Source organism: Bombus fervidus, chromosome 9, assembly GCF_041682495.2.
Source record: "Bombus fervidus isolate BK054 chromosome 9, iyBomFerv1, whole genome shotgun sequence".
NCBI lineage: Eukaryota > Metazoa > Arthropoda > Insecta > Hymenoptera > Apidae > Bombus > Bombus fervidus.
In genome coordinates, this window is record NC_091525.1 from 10533344 (window position 1) to 10555486 (window position 22143).

Consider the following 22143-nt stretch of genomic DNA (forward strand, 5'->3'; position numbering starts at 1 on the left):
TCGGTGGAGTTTGATCTAGCTTTTGTCTGATGATACGATTGATTCTACTGGAAAAAGGAAATCGATAAGACGGAGAAGCGACACAGGTGACCAAGTTTTCGATCATGAGTTCCTTCTGTCTGGTGACACGAGTAATCGAGTTGAGAAGGAAAATTGACGAGCAAGATGATCTGTACAAACGACAAAATCTATCATTCAATGATTCGTTCTTCGTTTTCCTTCATAAAAAGCAATCGTTCGTTTCGTATTAATTCCCTTTATTCATTCACGAAAACGGAATAAATTCCATTTGGTGAAAGGTTCGACGCTTCTCCGAGATACATATTACGAATACCATGAAAACATCGTAAGAGAAAAAGGAGAAAATGTTTAAAAATCGCGTAATACCGTTCAGAAAAAGAATTCCATGAAAGAGGAATTCCCTACCTAGGCGTGTTCTTCTGCCTGGAGAACTTGTCGCCGGAGAGAGGCTCCCATTGGGCACGTTCTTCCTCCTTGAAACTATCCACTGGCGGTAGTAGCGCCTCTAGTTCAGAGGATCCGGAAGCGTCACTGTAGGATCCGTTGCTTCTCGTCGCATACTGCTTCGCGGCAGTCGGTTCCTGCGGCGAGCCACCCGGAAGTTCCGGTGTTCCTGGCTTTCTTGGTTCCATATCTTCGCCGTTACCCGATGACACCGGCCTGGGGTTATTCGCGAAGGTCATTGCCTCGTGAGGGATTTTGGTCGAATCCGTCTCGTCGCATGCCGGCTGTCCGGGTGACAACAGCCGACGCACGTGAGCTTTTATTGCAGGATCTGAGGAAATTACGTTGCTATCTTATCCGCTGGCTTTGATAATCGCGATTATTCTGTTCAGCGACTGTTCTGAGACGAGAAGATTATTCATCTTCTGATTAAAGATATAGATTTATAGATAAAGATTGGATTTGTCATCGAAGCAATAAATTTCATCAATTTTCAGAAAGTTTCAAAACTTTCGTAAGTCGCTGCGGTTTGTCGGTCGAGTTGTGAGTTTCTCGTTCTGTTATGACTTGTCTGTTGGGTTTTTTGGTTTGATGAAAGCGTCGGTGATATCAGGAAGTTGTTTCAGATCAGAATTAAAGGGAAGGATTACATGTTTTGCGTGTTTCATCGATTTAACATAGATATCTAATGGATAAAGATTGTGAAACTATCGTGAGAAGTATGTCGGTGCTTCGAATTTGCTGATGTTTCGACTGAATAATCCCTAGGCGACTTTACATTATCGTAAAAGAATTGTGTTTAAGTTTGCGATTAGAAATTCTTTAATATATCAATTGTCGAATTCTCTATGTTTCATCGAAAGATGCCAGACGTCAGGGAATTAATTAAGAAATCGCCACAACTACTATTACACAGAACAGAGAAGCTGTTTCTCTTTATCCACAAAAATTTCTCATCAATCAGAGGACCTCGATCAATAACAAACTTTTCACAACTGAAACAATATTCCAAATCTTCCAACGCGTATTCCAACTTTCTCATTTTCAAATCTCAAACGAAAAAAACTGAGAAGTGATACGCGTAGTAGTGAAAGAAGTTGGTCAAAGGGTGAAAAAGTTGCCATAACCACTGCTATACGAAGCGGAGGAGCTTCTCTTCATCCGGAGAAATTTATCGTCGACGCGTGGAACGTTTCAAAGCGTCCGCGGGCAACGCGTCCCCCGGTCGACGCCAAAGAAAACTCAGCGAGCGTCGCGTCGACGGGCCATCCGGCTGGAAACACGCCGGAGCAACTTCGATTCCCGCGGGGGCGGCTTGGTCTGGAGCGCGATTTACGAGCGGCAGAACTCGCCCTTAAATAATGCAGCTATACGCCTACGTCTCGTCGCCGTTGTTCGACGACAACGTCGGCGACGGCACCGCTGGCTGATGTCGTTTCGCGTTTACTTTGTTTCGCAACGAAAACGAGCGTTCACCAGAGCGAGTTTATGATCCGCCGCCGAGAAGCGCAATATCCAAGCTGCGGAGAGTCTGTCTGCCTCGAGGGCCTGCGTTTCCTTCCAGAGGACTTTAATGGATGTTTCTAGGGTAGGTTGTTTGTTAACTTGACGTTTCGTCGCTGGAAAAAGGGGTTGTTAGCCTGTTTTTGGGGGTACAAGTGGATTAAACGGGAAATGGAGGAGGAACGGAAACGGAGATCGAGGTCGTTTGGGTTTTCGAACTGTTGGAGTTTCTGTTGTTATTAGGCAATGTACAGTGGCTCGCAAAAGAATTCGTACACTTAGCACAGATCATCTTTACGTATGTATAGTATGCGTTTTATACCTCCATTAACATATAATAGAATATAATGTAATTCAGATATTTTGTTAGAGATATAATAAGACACGACGACTGCCGAAATTACATTGGCGGAATTTGAATCCAATCTGGAAATATATATACAAGTTGAAAGATATTTTTTTATTGTGTACTTATATTCGGTAAAAAATTAGTATACGATATGAATAGTCGCGTCAAGCATATAATAAGCGTGCAAAATGCGGCACTGAATACTCGAAATGTTCCATACGATACACGTAAAAGATAAAAGAAGACAAGTGTACGAATAGACGTACGAATTTCCACTGTACATAGTTGGATAAACAGAATGTTCACGCAAAGTACGAGAAATATAGGAGAACGTTATGATAAATCGTGTTTTGCGATTCTTAGACTTCTTCCTATTGGTTTTGCAATTGAAAATATGCTTTCACTGCGTTACTTATGTTCTCAGATCTCCATGAAGTTTCGTAGATTTGTCATCGCTTTTTCAAAGTTTTATAAATCAGTTTGTTCCATTTGTCAACTTTCTTTTCCCTCTGTAACCACCAAGTAATAACGAAATCGGAAAGTCGACAAAAATGCAATTATCATATTTTTCTCGTGTGATTTTCGTACGTAAAATATGAAAGACATAATACGCGAATAATATGCACGCACAAGTAAATCAACGTTCGTCACGCGTATAAATAAAAGCAGACGAGATATCCCGTTTAAAGACAAAACAAACTCCATTACCAATTTTCGCTAAAAATAATTATTTTTATAAAAATCCTCGTTCTATTAACGAACCGACAATCCGCTAAAAATACACCGGTCGTAAAATTTCCTTAAAATTGCCAACAAACTTCCCGCAATGCCCAACAACGTGGATAGCTACTATTTTCCTCGTTGGAGGCGAGTTTTCCGTGCATCGTCTTCCCGCAGACCGTGACTAATCAATGAGTCGCTCTGATAGAAAATCGTTTGTTATCCGAACGCGTCGTTTGATCGTTGGCTCGTGCGCTTAATTACCTGCCCTCGACATTCTCTCCTTTTTTTCCTCGTTTTTTCTTCCCCTTCATTCTCTTCCTTTTCCCTTGTCGCGTGGAACACGCGTGAACGACGAACAGCTGGCGTCGCCTAAGCGTGCAGACACCAGCCTCGGGTAAAAGCGTCATCGAACGTTACAAGGAGTCCGAGGGCAGACGCACGATCGCGTTTTCCTATCGGTTATTATCGCGCAATTCTATTATTACGATCAGGTTCAAGAGCGACTATATGCGCGTGCACCGAGTTCTATCATTAGATCGTCGGAGTTCACTCACCAGCTGACGTACAACCGGTCTACGTGTTCTCGGTTCATGGACGTGGTGATCGTCTAAATTTGTGGAGCACGACGTGAAAGGATATATCTCACGATACTATAAATTCACTATCGATTTCGAACAGCAAGCTTTGGAAGACAACAATTTCTAGAAGCGAAATTTGTTACTATTTTAAATGGTATTTAAATTAAGCGATAAATGATACAAGGGAAGAACAAGTTTTGAGAAGAGTCGATTTCTAAGAAGATTTGCTACATAATTTGTTATTAGTTCGGATGATAATTAAATTAAGCGATAAGTGGCATCAGGAATTTGTTGATATTTTAAATAGTAATTAAACTGAGCGATAAATGGTACTATAAATTTAGTGAAACAAATTTTAAGAAGAGTAATGCTCTTAGGAGGTTTCGTATTATATACATAATTTATTATTTTAAATACCAATTAAGTTAAACGATAAACGATACTGTAAATCTAATATAGAACAATAATTTTCAGAAACTGTTGAAATTATTGTGAAACTAAAATGTGCTCGTCTATTCTCGTTTATTCGATTGGAAATTTGCGATTGTAATAATTTGCATAATAGACCTGGAGATATCTATTAAGACGTAGACTCGAACAATGTACTGTATTCAGCAAATCCCAGCCCAACCTGATGACGTAAACGTATCCTAAATCAATTATGTCTCCATGAATGAGATGTTCATCGTCTACATTAATTAGTGGATTAATATTTGGGACCATTTGCGGTATGACAATGAAAATACTAATAATGAGAAGAAAGGGAAACTACTAGTTACCTGTCGAGAAGAATATACGAATTTTTGTAATAATACATTTAATTTATTTTATGAAATTTCTTATTATATTTAGAATAAACGTTGCTCTGAAGCTTCGACTCAATGTTCGCTTATTTATTAATGAACAATTCAATCGTTAACGAATAGAAATTATTATTTTCACTATTTCATAATTACGATTGTCTACAGGAAGATAAATGTATCTTCTTTTCTCGTACTTCGTTTGAAATGTTCTCTTTGATGATCCTTCTTAAGCTACAAAAAACTAGTCATTTCGTTTGTTCTGAAATACTAAATGCTAAAAAGAGCAACTTTGACATCACACGTAGCGTAAATAATCGTGTTACACATTTATCAAACGATATCGTCTGATTAAAAAATCAAAGATAGTTCCAACGACGATGTAATCGCATATAGAAACGACGGTTGATCCCAAAGATTCAGCAAATTTTCTTTGTGCTTTGCGACATCGTTCAATTTCCTCGGGGAGGATTAAACTGTCACGAGATACCCCGCACGATTAGCGTGTTCGGGGAACGCGTACTTTATGACAAAGACGGGCCCGGGGTAGTTGTAGAGAATCGGGGAAGAAAGAAAAAAGAAAGAGCCAAGACGAATCTGACATTTCGTCGTTAGATCGTGGTAAGTTACGGTAGATCATTAATCAACATCGCGACACGCTGCAATTAGCCTGCCTTTTAAAAGCAAGGAATAAAGTTCGTAGATTACAGTCATGCTAAACTCCTTTCGTGTGTTTTCAGGATGAATTTCCGGCTGAAGAAAATTCTTTAAAGGTTGGAAATTCTTTAAAGATGCGGCTTTTCAAACTATCATCGATCTTAAGACAGTTTATTGGATATTTTAAGCCAAGAATAATAAATATCGATGAGCCTCATTAATTATTTCGCAATTTTGCTCGACCAAGTAATTGTGTTTCTACGTAGTTTGAAAATTACGCAGTAATATATTGGTAGCATTAATTAGGTATTATGTTAATATTACGGAATATAATTGAGTGGTACATTAATTAGTACAGGGGAATACGAAGTTTACAAAGGGTAGGTATATCTTTTTTTTTTCTTTTACTGATTTAAACTTCGGACTGAAACTCGAAATGCTACAGGCATTTAATAATTCGATCCTTAATTGCTTGCAGTGAATTTTATATGCAATTGAGTTACATTGTAACAAAGTTACGTAGATTATTACAAATCGCGCCGTTCTTTGTCATTTTCGTTTCAAACTATATCGCTAAAACACGCTGCAATTTGCTGCAGACATCAGGTAGAAACCTAAAATATATGAGACATCTGAAACATTCTCTAAATAGATAGTCAGATTGTTTAGGTTTATCTCAATTCAAAATGTTTCGTATAACACACATGATACATTCACAAACGGTGACTATAAGCATAATATGGCAAATATGATATATTATATCAATAAGTGGATAAAGTTCCGCGATGCTGTGCGAATGAACTTATTACTCGATCTGATGTACGATATCGTACGGGTGATCGTACACAAAACTAGACTTAATTCGAAGCAACAGCCAGAAGCAATCGGATCTTTGAAAAATGGATGTGCAGTACTGGCAATATCACTGGCTGGCGTAGTTAACATATTATTGGCTGTTTGTTAATCGGCTTCCCTTTGGCAGCGTTCACTGGCCGAACGTCGGTTAATTGGCTTTTCTCACTTGTATACGAAAGCTATTCGCGGCAGCGCAACGTGTCGGGGAAAGCTGCATATCGATTTAAATGCAACATTAAATGCGAACGAACTCATATCAGCTAATTTAGCCGGAAGTAAAAATTAACGAGAGAAAAGGTAGAAACGATCGTTACCGTTTGTTCCGTAAGAGACGCACGTATAATGGAGATAGATAACGCGCGTAATCGTAGGCTGTAAATTAGCCGATCAATAGAAAACTGCTCTCGTTGAAAATTATCAGTCAGTTGGCCGTGGAATTACAGTAATCGGAAAAATTACTTAATAACATTCGTAATGAGCAGCGAAACACACTCGATGTTAAAATGGGTTATCGCGTGCGTAAAGGTGCAAAGGCTGGTTAATTATGCCGGTGAAATCATTAAAAACGGTATTATGCCATTAACTGTGACGGAAATTATTTGTTGTTTCTCGACTGTGATTAAGTCATACGTGATCGTAATAAATGAAATTTTATTAAAATTACACTGTTTAATTTCAAAAAGTCGCAACAAGAATGCCGAAACAGAAATTATTATTAAAATAGCGATATCTCTGATGAAGGTGGCACGATAATTCCAAAAGTCAACGATCGTACCTTTTAGCGACGAATATTTTCGTTTCAATTAGACTTATACATTAATCTAAATCAATGATTGTATTCATTACGTATAAATGAAAATAAAATACTTAATAAATTCTGGCGCTAGAAATAATGAACAATGGTACGACGATATTACCGCTAACAATGGAAAACATTAACCTAATCCAATGGATTCCATCTCCAACGAGATTGCTACACGTTTAAACTAAGAACTGCATAAAGGATTACAAGCTAAATCTCTTAACCATAGAAATTCCTAGAAGTACAACTGCGTCCAATCTGAATCTACAATTCAATGCGAGATAAATTCATCTCGCTGAGATTCTACGATTCTGATCCATTCCATTCCATCGTTCCTTACCGTATCTGGATTAGCTTATCAAAGGGGCTATTCCTATCGTACACTGAATGAAGGGAGCAATGATTCAACAGGGCCATCAGGTTGTTCAACGTGGACTTCATTAGTCGGGACAGCAGAGCGGCTAGAACCTACCTCTAACATCGAATGAATTCAAGGTGCGCATGCACTGATAACGATAATCCGGTGTAAATCGGCTAAACACGAGGGTTCTGTGAGGTAACATCGTATCTGGTCCCCTGGCAAGTTTACACAATGATTCTACTCACGCAACGTGGCCAACTGTCCGCCTCTATCGCATGTTCGTGTATTTACCGGATTTTAACACATTGACAATGTCCCAGGTCAATTGGCTTTCTACGTGCAACAATCAGTGGATTGCATGTGTTTGGAAAAATTCAGATTTGTATGCGACGAATATCAGTAAATAGAAATTTCTTTCGTCGCCTAGGTTTCTAAATAAATTTTTAATATATTTAACTTTCCCGTATTTATCTTACACGATTTATCCGTGTAATAACGTATGATCGTATTCTACTTTGTCTATTGACGTATCGATATTATTAATATTATTAATTCGTAGTTTATTTTGTCTAATAATAAATAAATTGAACAATGCTAAGGCAAACAAAGTGGAAACAGCAAACGTATCCTTAAATATGCGTATTAACGTTTGCTTTGATTTAGAAAGTCGAGAAAATGTTGGGTCCGTATAATTTCTTCAGAAAGACATGTAAAGTGTAATTTCGAGTGCCGCTTTCTTTCTAAACATTGATCGAATATACCAATTTCGTTGATTACTGAGAAGGAAGTAAAATTGCGAAAATAAGATTAAGAACGCGTGTCATACACACGTGTCTCGATTATAATTTCCACTTTAAAAAGGTGTTAATTTCCAATGTAACGTCGACGATATTAATTTAATTTAATTTATGAAACACGTTGATTAAAGGAAGTAGGATAAAATGGTAAATTACTAAGGATAGCTTCGTAGTGAAGAAAGAGAAAATGCATCACATGTGCCTGTAGTATTTCAATATATATATATATATTACAACGTGTACTTTCAAAAGTAATTTCGTTGATAAATATCAATTTAATTTATAAATCGGATATGCCGATTAAAAGAAACTGGAGAAAATGAAAATTGTGAAAGGTTGTCTACGTACAATGTGCATCACACGTGTATTTATAATATTTTTATTTGGATAACGGTTTCCGTTAAAGGAAAATGCAGTAGCGCGTGTAATTCCAGACGCAGTTTAATCGACGAATATTACTTTGATTTATGAATCACGTTTATTAAGGAAGTGGAGTAACGTTTACGAAAGGCACTTTCTCCATAGTAATCGATGCATTTTCAACTTCAGTTCAATATGAATACGACGTGAGAAATGTGTATAGCTGAGTACTATACCTGTATCTTACTTACAGTCAGCCACAAAAGTATATTATTCGTAGTTATATTTGAAGCAACATAACTTTTTTTAAGATTCGACCGAACGGCTCGAGCCTTATTGAGAAACTAAAGGAATTAATTCACTTAATGACGTGTAAGAGAAATCTTCCTCTTCGTTTCTACCAAATTTAATTTTCCCAAAATTTCCTATACACGTTATTTAACGAAGCAATTTTCCTAGCTTCTCCGACAATCTCAAATCCTTTGCACCCGTTTTTAAAACAGTTATTCCGTTTTAAAGCCTATGCCACAACGCTTTATTCACTGACTCTATATATTTTCACCATTCACACACCAGATGAGTTTGCGAATATGTTTCCTAGTCTACAATTTAGTTTCTCACCTGTTATCTTCAATTTGTTTTCCTCGCCAATCAAAGAGACCATCCAATTACAAAGGGTTGATTCGAATGTTGCGAAAAGTACGTTTAACTAGAAAATTCCGATCATACATGGACGAGAAAGCGGAACTTGCCAGCAGCCGAAACACGTGAACTTCCTTCGCATTCCGGGCGTACTTTCGACCGCGAGGATCCACCCGAGAGGAATGCGCGAGTTGGCTCGTGCGCGTTGCAGGAATACGCGCCTTGGATTCCAGACGATCGGAAAACCGGCCAAGAAGTTCGCCGCCCACACACACCGCCGATTACGCTTATCGATGGAACGCGTGCACCGTCGAGAACGCGGTCCACCCGATATTTCTTTCGGTTTCTCCCTACTCCTCGACACTTTCACCGACGAAAGCGGATCTTGCGAATGGCGAACGTAATCATGTACCAACGATCGGAGATCGGTGAATCTGAGAATCGCTAATAAAATACGGCTATAAGTTTCCTTCTCGTCGGAACAACTTTATTAATCCAATTTCTATGGAACTGTAGGTCTGATATTATTCTTGAGAAATATTTGTTGTTGCAGATTTTATAGAAATCTTCGTAGCCTCCTGAAGAAATCTTGTTCTTCTTTTCAAGCTTCGTTAGGTTGCAAGAAAATCTAGAGAATCAATGAAGAATAGTGGGAAATTGTATCGAATGGTTCGAATTTTATGCGGCATGTAGTAATACGATCTCTTTAGATAGAATTGTATATCTTCCTTTTTTTTCTTTTTTTTTTTTTACAGATCAGGTCCTCTCAACATCAACATGAAGAACGTGTAAAATAGTTGTTAGGGTAGTGTGGTCGAAAATGGAGTATTTCAAGAAATTAAAATGCGAGAAATAATGAATTTGTTCATGTTGGGGAACTGTTATGATACGTGATTAACGATGTATATTTTGTAACTGAAACTACTACACGATAAGATAGAAGATTTTTAAGAAATTCCGTAATTAATAAGAAAAAATCTGCTAGTATAAAAGTGTTCGTTAATCGTAAAATCACACGAGCTTTGTCTCAAAGCAATAATTTTCCACACTAAAATAATTAGTTTCCTAAGCCCCGGTATTAGAGTCTCACCATTATACAGTGCTATAAATATAACAATAAAATGATTTCAACCTGAGATTTTTAACGATAACGCGAATAAGCTTTAACAACGAGTTATCGCTATCTTATTATTCTATGGCAATCTCTGAAAGAATCCTTATCATTGTATAAATCCTAGAATAAAAATATTCGTCCCATTGACATCCTTTTTTCGTTAAAGCGCTACTTCAAAACTCGTAATCTCGTCAATAAAATAACGAACTTAACGTCAAAATAATTTGCTATTCAGCAGCTAAAGAATATTTGATATTCACAACTGGGAACTCGTACATCTGCAGAGAGGATTAATCACGTGCCGGTATTATAACGAGGAAAATCTTATTTCAGACTATGTCTAGAACAGTGACAATGAGCTTCAAAGACAGACTAATCTTGCTACGTTCAACGTCGAGTTGAGCTATGTCTACCTTCCATGCATAATTCCTGTTGATTATCGTTACCATTAATCATTCTTCTCTAGTTTTAGCAACTATCGTTTGTTTAAAAGTACTACATTGTTGCTGATGCCTGTCGCATCGAGTAAATCATTCGAATAACGCAATTATTGTATTTTAAGCTCTATAGTTTTCGATAGAGTGATTCGTAAAGATTCGTGAAACAACAGACAATGTAACGAAAGAGTTATTATTGTGCAGTTACCAAAAACGAAGACATTTCTCACGAACAAAATTTCGATACTCCAAATGAATCGCCATCAGTTTCACTTAATAGCGAATGTGTCAAGTGGTTTCATAAATTGATTGAAAATCGATGTAATCTTAAAAGGCATTGAATTCCAGAAATTCCTCCACATTACGGTATAAAATATTCAATCGCAATTTGAATCGGTGCTGATATTCAAATGTAAATTTCATTACAGTTTGTGTTCCATTTAAATCATAATATTGCCAATAATTCCAACATCAAAATTAATTGGGAATTAATTTAACGTTACGATCCAAGTCAGTTAATCCAATTAGTAAATCCGTGTAAATAATATCTGTCACGGGTCTAAGAAACTAACACGAATCAATACCTAAACCGCGATACAATCTCTAACGCGGCTGATAATCGGAAAAATTCGATTAATGCGTTGATCAAGCCTCTCGATTAACCACCTGAATCATCGATGATCCTCACGAACTAATAACCACTTAAGCCAATAACCATGGCCAACGTTTCGATATTCGCCGATCAGAATTTCGAAAACCAGCCAAGCTGAAACTCGTTTGCTATACCTCGTCGCAACTCAATAACCGAACTTACAGCCAACTCGACACCGTTGTTCGCGCGAATAAAAGAATTCGTAGACGCACTTGACTTACCCCTTCGCAGTTTCAGGGTGACGGGATCCGACGAGAGCCGTAGACATTTCAGCACTGAAACAGAAAACGACGAAACACACCAGTCAGGAAAGACGTTGGCCAAAGAGTTGTAGGATGGGAAACGTAGAACAGAAGGAATACAGTCGAGGAGAGAAATAAATGGAATAGACATAGTTAGTGGAAATAGGAATAAACACGACATAGCGGAAATACGGCTTGTTTACGTAAGGATGTAAATATTGAGTTCAATCATTTACGAAGTAATTTATATACTACGAGAGGATACACAATAGACGAAATTGAAGTACAGTAGCGGGCAAAATTTGACAAACACAGATTGAATTTGAAAAGAGAAACAAATAAATATTATTTATACTGCGTAATAGCTGACTGTTAGCGATACGATGAAAAATATTTAATAAAGAATTTACTGATACGTGCGTACACAATTGTAAGTAAATTGTTTGGCAAGCTTAGAATTTTCTTTTATCCGCTACTGGATATAACGGTAGCATCAGTTCGATTAACCACTTCGCATTAGAATACGAAATATGTACATATCTTGCCAGACAATGTTGTTGATGATTCATGACGCGCTTCGCGAGAGATATCTTGCAACGCAATGTCGTTCATGCGATGCAAGATAATGGAAAGACATACGAGATATCTCGTCCAACGATTCGCATAAAAATCAGTTCGTGAGACACTGCGTTTGTGAATGTGAAAGGGGTTAGGAATGTTGAATGAAGAAAATATCGCATGAAATAATTCAAAGCTTGGTAAAAGGATATACACGTTACAACGACCGATGAGCAACTTTCAGTCGTAAACGTTGAAAGACGGGATCGCGCGATGTTTCCTTCGAAGCATCGCATGAACCACATTGCGTGGAAAGATATCTCGTCCAAAGCGTATCATGAATCATGAATCATGAACAAAGGGGTTAATCGAACTAGTATTGTAGACACTAGTGTTATATTCAGTAGCGGACGGAAGAATGTTCAAAGTTTCCCTATTCTGCAGTATATATTATAATTATCCATTGTTTTGCAAAATCTTGTCCGCTACTGTATCTCCACTTTATTTATTATACGTATTATTGTACGGTACACGGATTATATATAGTAAATAATTATATTATTGTAGTAAATAATACAGTAAATAATTGAAATCAACGGTTAAACTTGATTGGTATCTACTTCTACTTCCTACCTGCTTGTATTTGTCCCCGACAGTAAAAGAAAAAGAGGGATAAAAACTACGATTAAACCGAGTTGTCGCGTGTTTGCAAACGGAATTTACGAGAACGTTGTCCGTTATGCTGTTTTCGGAGAGGCTGGCTGCCTTCCTGCTTGAGATTAACGAGAGAAACGACCTTCTCCTGACGAAAAGGATGGCTCTGGGTCGCAATTTTGCACGACGGTTAAACCGTTCCGCATGGAACTCGGTTTTAACGCCAGCAAAATGGAAAATTTAGCATGACGCGTTAACGGGATAGGACGAGGATGGGTTCAGACGAAAAAGATGACAAGAATATACGCTTCGGACGGACAAGACGGGATGCCCAGACAGGTCGGTTTAATTAAACCTCGAATTTGTGTAAAACCTCTACCTACCTGGAATATCCCAACTACTGGAGATGGTGGAAATGCTGGGAAACATCTGCTAAAAGAAATTCTGTAGCTTTGGCTCTTTCTTTTACCTTCAAACTGTCTATGGAAGTAGAAAACATTCTGTGCACCGTTGAGTGAAATGGTTTACAGTGACTCGCCAAAATATTCGAATTCTTGCTACAGAATTTTTTTATGAACATATTACGCGCATTGTACCAAACTTTTTGAAATTCCGTTGAAGCTACAACGAGACTACAGCGATTGCAGTAGTAAAATTTGAAAGCAATCTAGAAATATGTACAAACAGGAAGTTACACGACATTGATAAAGATTAGTATACAGTTTGAACAGTTGTCTTAAACATACAATTAGTGATAGAGTGGTCTCGCTACATATTGTGGCTTATTAGTATATGCATAATTATTATACCGCTGTAATAATATACAACGTATGTATTAATTGTATTAAATGTACTAATTCAAATATTTTACTGATCTTTGCTACGCAATCATGGTAACAATAAGTACTATGAAACTTTTATATACATTTTCACATCCCTTTCAAATTGCATTGATATAGTCACGATACTCCTATCTAATTGCTAACGAGATTTCAAAATGTTTCGTATAATTATAGATCTATCACTTATCTGTTTCTATGTTTCCGACCATGCAAATGAATCAAAGTTTGGAAATATTTGTAGAACACCGGAGAAACAAAAAGGTGGAAGGATTTTAAAGAAAAAGAAAGAAAAGACGAGTGTTAAGAGGCTTTCGAATCTAAGAGAAAGAAAGATCAGATCTTAATCTTCGGATCAAAACGTCTTCCGTGAAAACTGTAATTTCTACAAACAGAAGGAAGACAATGGAGCAACAAAGAGCTTCAAAGACGTCTAAATCTTGTCGATGTCTGAAAAAAGCTCGGAGAAAGGCCTGCGAAACCCTCGAAGAACAAATTTACCCGGTTGCAAAGGCTTTCGATAAACTTTCACCGTCCTTCAACCCCGTAAAGCGGACGTCCCATAGGAAGAGGCACCTCCAGCGTCTTCCATTTCCGAACAGCAGCCCGGCCAAGTTTACCAATTATATCCGCGAAACGCAAACGCGCCGAGCCGAATCGAACAAACGCGAGTTCACGGTTCACGGAACTGAAATATCGCTTCGTGTTTGTCTGCGATGTCAGCTTGTCAAATTAAACGGGGAACCAGAGGAAACACGAGGCTGGCCGATATTGCGATGCTTGGGCCGCTTTACGCTCGGTTACACGATATCGCTGTTGTTCCTTGTGCCAGCCTCCGCGAAACGGGGATTGCAGCTGGTTCGTGCCACTTCCGGAATTTTAATTTCCTCACCGCTACGTTCGATTCATTCTTTCGCTTCCTTATTTTGTGGACTTTGCTCCGATTCTTTATATTGCGAATTGTATTGATCTTTTCAGTCTCGAAGGCGTCTTGTATTTTATAATTTAAATTATAAATAATATATGTATAAATATGATAATATAAATTTTATAATACAAATAGACGCTAATAGCCAATCATTTGTTTAAAGTATTTATTTCGGCGAAGGTGTCGAGCAATTACCTCCTCACCGATTTCCATCCCCTTGAAATATATTGTCGAGCTCACCATTTCGAAAAACTTCTTCCTACACGTATATAGGGTGCTTGGTTTTAATTTTTCAATTATACGCAAAAGTAATGTCCAAAAAATTGTGCATTAGATGTAATATTTGTATATTATAGTTTTTGCTCGGATATTCACGTGTGTGTCCAAATTATAACTGCGTTGATTTAGTCGCACAATTATGATTATCGGTATTGGCCACACCGGCTGACATCATTTAGATAGCTCAACCTCGCCAATTCTTTTCCACTTGTAATTCTGTGACTGAAATTATTTATTATTATTACGTCACTATGAAGATATTAAAAATATCCCGTTAGAATTCATAAGGAGCTAACTCATCGACAGCTTCACACGGAATACATACGTGCAATACCAAACGTACTTTCGTGTATGGCTCGTAAAAAACTAAAACCGACCACCCGTTACATGTATAGGAAAATGTTTCCCAGAATGACGATCTTCACATCACATTTCAGGGCCATCGAAATCGATCAGAGAGTAACTATTCGTCAACTTGACCTCTATTTCTATTCTAACAAAGAAGCTAGTATCTATTTTTATTGTAGTAAACAACCCAATATTTCTATCTATTTTATTTTAGTAACCAAGTAGTATCTATTTTAATGTTCATTCATCGTATCGGAGAAAGAATTGTTGAGCTTGCTTCTCGCAATTTTATATTCACGCCTTATTTGGAATATTATTTTATTAATATTAGAAACATAAAGAAATTCTCCATTTCGATGATTTATAAATAATTTCAGTTTAAAAGAAAAGATGCGATTTACGTTAATTTCAGGCGTGTCTCTTAAGTTAAAAATATAGTGTATTATAATAAATTAATAGATGCAAAGAACAGAATCATTTCCTACATCCCTTGAACCGTCTCTCAACGAGAAACGTTTACAATTGCAAGATTAGACAATGAATTATGAAATTCAATTTTATAGAACGAATAAGGCGACATGTAAAAGTAAAAAAGACCCGTGAACTAAGAAATAATTGTGACCCAGACACATTGACGTTCAGAACGACGAATTAATCGATCTCTTCCAATTAACAAGCTACAATTTTCGGATTAAAAAATCCACCAACTAGACTGACGTTATATTCAATTATCAACGTTTAACAGAAAGAAAGGAAATTCTGACAGAATTGCAAAATGGATAGTAGGCGGCCAAAAGGGTAACTGTATCGTCGATATAAAATTGAGCAAGGATCGTTTGGTTTGATGCAGCGGACAGCATTCGCGAGCAACCGGTAATACAGTCAATCAAGTGTCCCATTTCGCGTGCACGGCGCAAATTTAGCGTCGTGTCATGGTAAAATTCTCGCTAATGACCTGCATGGCCGACGTTTCAGCCCCGTGCACGAAATTACCAACGCGATCCTAACAAGCGCGAGAAATTCGTCGAGAGATGGACGTCTGTAAAGAATAGAAACTTTGATAAACTTCGTTGCTTCTAAGGGAAACTTCCGCCTTCTTTCGTTCCTCTGGTCTCTAACGTAATCCAACGACCATCTTAACTCGATTTTTGCTTCGAATTACTCGTGAGTTCGAGTCCAGTTCGTTTGTAATTTCGTTTGACTGTTCGCCGTCTCATGATGGAAGGGTCGCCTGAATGAAATTTCTTTCTCGAATCTCGTTTAACTTTGCTTTCTCCTCGTCATTGGACATCGCGAACCGATTGCCCCAACGTTTTGTTTTCTTGCTTTTTCCCGAGTTTTCTCCTCCTTCGTTTATTATTATTGTTATTATTTTTACAAATGTCTAGAATTAGTGAATTGAAAATGATAGCGCTGTATACATAAGTCGAGAATCTGAGAATTTATACTTAGTTATGTATTTCAACTTTTAAAGGTATCATTTAGTTCTGTTCATTATGCATTTTCAGGAAACTGGAATTTGTAAAAATAGCCAGGATATACGTAAGAAAATATACAAAATACTCGAAATAAATACTCGTTATTAGAAGGTAAATCAAATATTTATCTAAGTCCTATCTTCTTTTCGTGGCCGGGAATTTGCATGAAAATTCATAATCTAATAATATCTGCTGCGACACGTCTTTATCGATTTTAAAGAACGTAATGAATTTTCTATAGTCGTAAACATAGTACGTTATTTTATAAAAGTGAGTAATGGACTGACTTAAATCACTATGGTTCTCGGTGCTCCATTAGACACAAATTTTCGTCTAATGCTCGTGATATTTCTTTGAGAATCTTACAAATTTATAGTTTTCAAGACATTGCCCTCATGCATATGTATTATTCAATTAGAAATTTAAATTATGGGGAAAGGGAAACGAGATAGCCAAGCTAGAGCAGAGGATAAATGACGCGTCAAAAATGCATGAGATAGAGACTATGAAGAGATACGAATCATAAAATATACAACAGTGGTAAATCGCCAACAAAAATGTGCAACTTCTATACCATATTCCTTTAACCATTTTTTAAAACAATGTTACAAATATTAAACAAAATTAACCAAAACGTAATCCATACGATATCCAACCGTCTCAAGATCTATCGATAAAACTGCCAAGTATAAACGAATAAAATTTTATTTCATTCTGTTCCTTGTAACTTCTATCGCGTCTCGTCGATGATTATTACTCGCATCTCGATTCTTTCTATGAATAAATAATTTTTCCGTGACGAATGGGGCACTTGACAGATCGAAAGGTTAAGCTAGGGTCAAGCAAAAACAGTGTCTCATTTATTTCTAATCTGAATGAGGTAAACTTACGTATACGATTCTCCTTCGTGTTATCCAGTTCTATTTCTATAGCCATCGCGTGTTAGACTCTCTATGAATTTTATTTGATACCGCGCAAATCGGACGAATAGATCGAAACCATATTGACGGGACAAAACGCAAACAGAACGAAACGAACATCGTGATATTTCATCGAATTCTTGAATATAATTTAAATATAGAATATCTCGCGGAGTCTTCTCGTTTAATCGTGATCTCCTTGCATGTGCGCCACTGATATTATTCTTGGAAAACGTTCAATGTACATAAATGGTAAATATTCATAGAAAATGATGACTTCAATTCGATTTCTGCTGCAAGCTTTGCAAATGCTCCTCCAAGATAGTATTTATATCTTGTATGGACTGGAAATATTCAACGTATACGTACAACACATAGAGACTTTTTACTGCATTTGGAAACCATTCATAATTATTATAGTTTCCGTGGTTTGCTTGAATATATGAATATAAGATTTTTCGTTGGAATAATAAATAATCGTATTGATTTTATTAACTGGTAAAGAATCGTACATGGCTCGAATAATATACTGTTGTACTTAGTTAAAACATTCCAATTGTAATTTTTCCTTTTTGCAAGATACGTTGAAATATCCGAAGTTCCCTGTGCTTTTTATCTTTCAGATGAAGTTGTATTATACGGACTAAATGACAAAAGTCCGGTTCGCTTTATTTTCTAAATAATAGATTGTCAGATGTGATCGTTTTAATTACGTACGATGTATCACCGTCCCAAAGCATCAATGGCGCAACTGGAAAAAGGTGATTTCTCAGGAGACCAAAAAGATCAATTTCATTGAACGACTAAACTTGTAATTAAATAACTAAGGGAATGTTTTATAATGTTGGGATAAACAACACTGTTTGCATTCTCTACTTACTTTTAAGTACGTCTGCGACTAACTGCAACTAAAAACTAACTTCCTACAACCAACAACGAATATTTCAATGAACTGCCATTTAGTGGCCATTTAAAAAATTATGTAACTTTTATAGAGAAAATATTAGACGTGTCTGAGACTAGCAACGCGTTTAAAATTTCCAAATTTCTAGTTACGTTTTTGTTGCATTGCAACGACGATATATAAGTATTATGGGAATTCTAATCTTCGTAGAAGTATTCTCATTGTTTTCAGTAGAAAAAAGTAATTTAACAATTAAACGATTGTTCGTGCGAAATCTCCTGTTTGCTCTTGTTATCGCTGAACTTTCGATTTCTCTACACTCGAGCAGATACCGTGAAATCTTGCGTCAGACGACTTCCGCCGGAAATCACGATATAAATTTCCCAGGCATTCTCAGGTGTTTTATGGAAAATCCAGCCGTTCGGTATATATTCCCAATAAATCCCGATAAAACGGTCGTCCCTCGCGAATTATTGCCATCTCCGCGTGAAACGCGCGGCGAAACGTCGAATCGTGAATCTTCAGGTTGGAACAATTGCGTTTTCCTGTTGTTTTACGGTCGAAAAGCCGAACGTCCGCGATTTTTTCACGCCCGAGCGCGAGTTTCATTGACCTTCCCTGCAAGAACAATCGTGGGATAAAGCGCGAGCCGACTTTCACTCGATCGATCTACGTTCTTTCTCGCTTTTTCCCTTTTTCTTTTTTATTTTCCATCGTAACTCTCTGGACGTTCGAGAATTGTATCGCAATTACGAGAAAGTTGATCACGTCGATCTTCCAAGTTTTCGTTCTCTGTACCGACAGATTTTATTTCGGCGAGAACTCGGATAAATGATCGATTCAGCTTGAGCGAGTAATCGAGTTCCTTGCGAATTTATGAATGAGATAAATAAACTACTTACTAATTTCGCCAAAGAATCATCACTGTGTAAATCAAGTTTCTCGATTCTTACCAATCGAACTACCAGAGCGATCAAAGTCTTCCACATAAAAGTTTTACAAACTTATAGCGGTGCATATTCCAAGATCTCAATGATTTCTGGAAAATCTATCAACGAAAGATTCTTTCCTACCTTGCATTGTCTTCGACATTGCCTCCGGCATCGACTAAAATTTGGGATAGATAAATGAAGTTCATGTACCAATGACTCGCGTCGATATTCGAACACCATGGGGTATGCATAGCACAATATATTTGCTTAAAATATATAATTAAGCGACGTTGCTCGTCTTTTTAACACAATACGAATATCGTAGCTGATGAAACATATATCTCGCTTCAATTTGACTATCGATACGAGTCACTGAAAACGCAGTCCTGCTGCCCTTTATTCGACGATAGTTCTGGTCGTTAAACGCAACATTAATCTTCGTCGATTGCCAAATCTCGACCACAGAACGCGAGAATACAAATCCTGCGAGCATTCGATACGTTATATCGCGGACAAAAAGGTTGTACCTTTCAAGCAGGGCTAAAAGAGGAGGAACCATGAAAGAGGGGAGGAAAAGGGAGAGAAGAGAGAACGAGTGCACTTGGGCGAATGTGCATTATATCGCGAGCGCGAGAGAAAGAGAGAGAGAGAGAGAGAGAGAGAGGAGCTAAAGCAGGTCGGTCTTCTTACCTTCTTTAGTACTGAATCGGTTGACATCGACTTCGTTCACCCTGAGTATGACGTCACCGGCCTCGACCTGCAAAAGCAACAGACATCGTTTCTATGAAAACGCATTCTGCAGAAGGATCAATTGGTCAGGTACGACGAATTGCCATGCACCGCTAGGAGGGCGTCTACTTGCCCCACCGGCTTTTGGCAATTCGACGACACAATTCGCTGTAGCCCCCTGGCCAACCGACCAACGGGGTGAATAGCGAACCGCCATTATGCAAATATGCCTCCCTATTATTACATATTCTATTCGTCCTCTTTTACACATCCTCTTTACACATTCTGCGATGAAACCATCTTACGTGCCTTTATCGTTTTTGAATTTTTGATAGTAACAGAGGTGAACTTGGTACACGTTGATAATTAAAATAAAACGATTATAGTAAAGCGTTGTTCCTTTGGTGTAGATGTTACTCGAATTATTTCCATCTTAATTGCAACGATCGTTAGATTATTTTTAGTGTAATAAGATTACGCGAAGATCGCAGAAGACTGACGCGTAGCAAGTCACATTTTTCATGCTTTATAAAGGAAGAGTTTAATAATATATTCTTCGTTAGTTTTATATTACCAAAGTTCCTCTTCTTACGTGATTTTAGTATTAAATATATGTAATAAAAATAGCAAGTAGAAGACACGTAAAAGTGGTTTGATGGGAGGAATTATTTAAGAAATAACACAGCATCGTCCAAACAGTCGCTACAAACGTAAGCCCACTATAATATTTTCTAATAAACACAATAGGATTTTAGTTGCTCGCTATCGATATTAGAATTTATAATGATTTATCATTGATCGAGAAAGTATGGGAATAGAGGTCAATGTGATTAACTTGGTAACGAAATAAAGCTTCCTACGATATTTCGCTGGTTATACAACAATCGTGGCAATCCGGCGGAACAAGTAAATCAAAGAGCCGTAGTATTCCCATTGCTGCTAAAATCCATCTCGCTATACTATTCCCACGCTTACGTAACGCTATGCAATTTTCACATCATCGGTTGAATGGAACGACCGAGGAAACGAACGTATTTTACATAACTTACGCTGGTAACTCGCAATATCTGCCCGACGAATCCAGCAGATATTGTTTCCTAACTTACTTCGTACAAAATTATGCAAAACGTATTGATACGGACGATGAATCAACCAACAAGTCTTGGAATATTTAAAGTATAAACAGCGGTCGAAGATAAAGGCAGGTTCAAACACGGCCGGTAGTTTGGTCGAGCAGCGAGTAAAGCCGCATTTCCATTGTTTCACCGTGCACGTTTCATCGCGAAAAACGTCCTTTTAATCGGCAGTGAAACTCCAACGTGAACAATGTAAATTCGGCTAAATATTCAAAGATACAAGGAACACCGTTTGATACTTGTTCGCAATTATTGCTTTTCTCCGTAGTTCAGTGGAATATGGACAAATTGGTTGGTATTTGTTCGGCAAATTGGAACTCGATGGAAACGGCATCCCATACGTTCAAACGTAATAAGTCATTTTGCAAGTTATTGAACAGAAAGAGGGAGTGAGAGGTACAAGGAAAGCGAAGGAACGTATTTCAACCCTCGAACGTCTGTATATACGACTTTCCGTATAGTTCCACGGCGTTACTTCGCGGCTCTCAACTTCTCTGAAAAATTGTCCCCTATTTCTTCCGTCGCTGTCTCTTCGATTTCCTGCGGCTTGCCTCCGGGGAAATAGCGTTCCACGGTGCATGAGGAACTGGAAACGAAATTGTTTACAAGAAGCTACCCGTCATGAGCGCGAAGACGGATAAGACGTTACCAGACAGAAACTCTGTTAACATGGGCAAATCCTTCTTCTTGGACAAATAAAGGAGTAGCTGAAGCGTACAAAGAGATCCAAGTTGCCACGCCACGCTTTACTAACTTCATTGTAACATATCGTGGATTAACATTATAATTCATAAATTTTTCTTCGATTTATCGAAGAATATGATTACATTTTTTGTTTTTAATCGAATAAAATGTATTTACGTTAGGATGAGATGTTTACAACGAAAGTGGAGACGATATGTTTTACAAAATAGACGAAGGAAAAATTATTTGCGAGGTCTATTAACTGAAAATAAAATAAAGGTCAAATTGATCGCTTTTAGCAAACAAACGTCTCGATATAATTCGCTTTAATGTCCAATAATTCAAAATACTGGAAAACTATAAAATCCATACAAACTTTCCACTCGATAAAATGCCCCTTCCCTCTTACAAATTTCA

The 22143-nt window shown here is 37.6% G+C and overlaps 1 protein-coding gene across 11 annotated transcripts in view; it reads right to left on the minus strand.

The window, feature by feature from the left end:
- The window catches only part of Efa6 (Exchange factor for Arf 6), an 82104-nt gene that overhangs the window by 10470 nt on the left and 49491 nt on the right, over nt 1–22143 (minus strand). For 8 of the 11 annotated variants that reach the window (XM_072010975.1, XM_072010972.1, XM_072010977.1 and 5 more), the window contains exons 2-4: nt 19868–19934; nt 11317–11370; nt 427–796 (exon numbers count right to left, since the gene is read on the minus strand). In XM_072010975.1, the coding sequence (XP_071867076.1) occupies nt 427–796; nt 11317–11370; nt 19868–19934 (491 nt within the window). Of the gene's footprint in view, nt 1–426; nt 797–8871; nt 9432–11316; nt 11371–19867; nt 19935–22143 lie in introns of those variants that run through there. The other 3 variants (XM_072010978.1, XM_072010979.1, XM_072010981.1) reach the window with 2 other exon arrangements.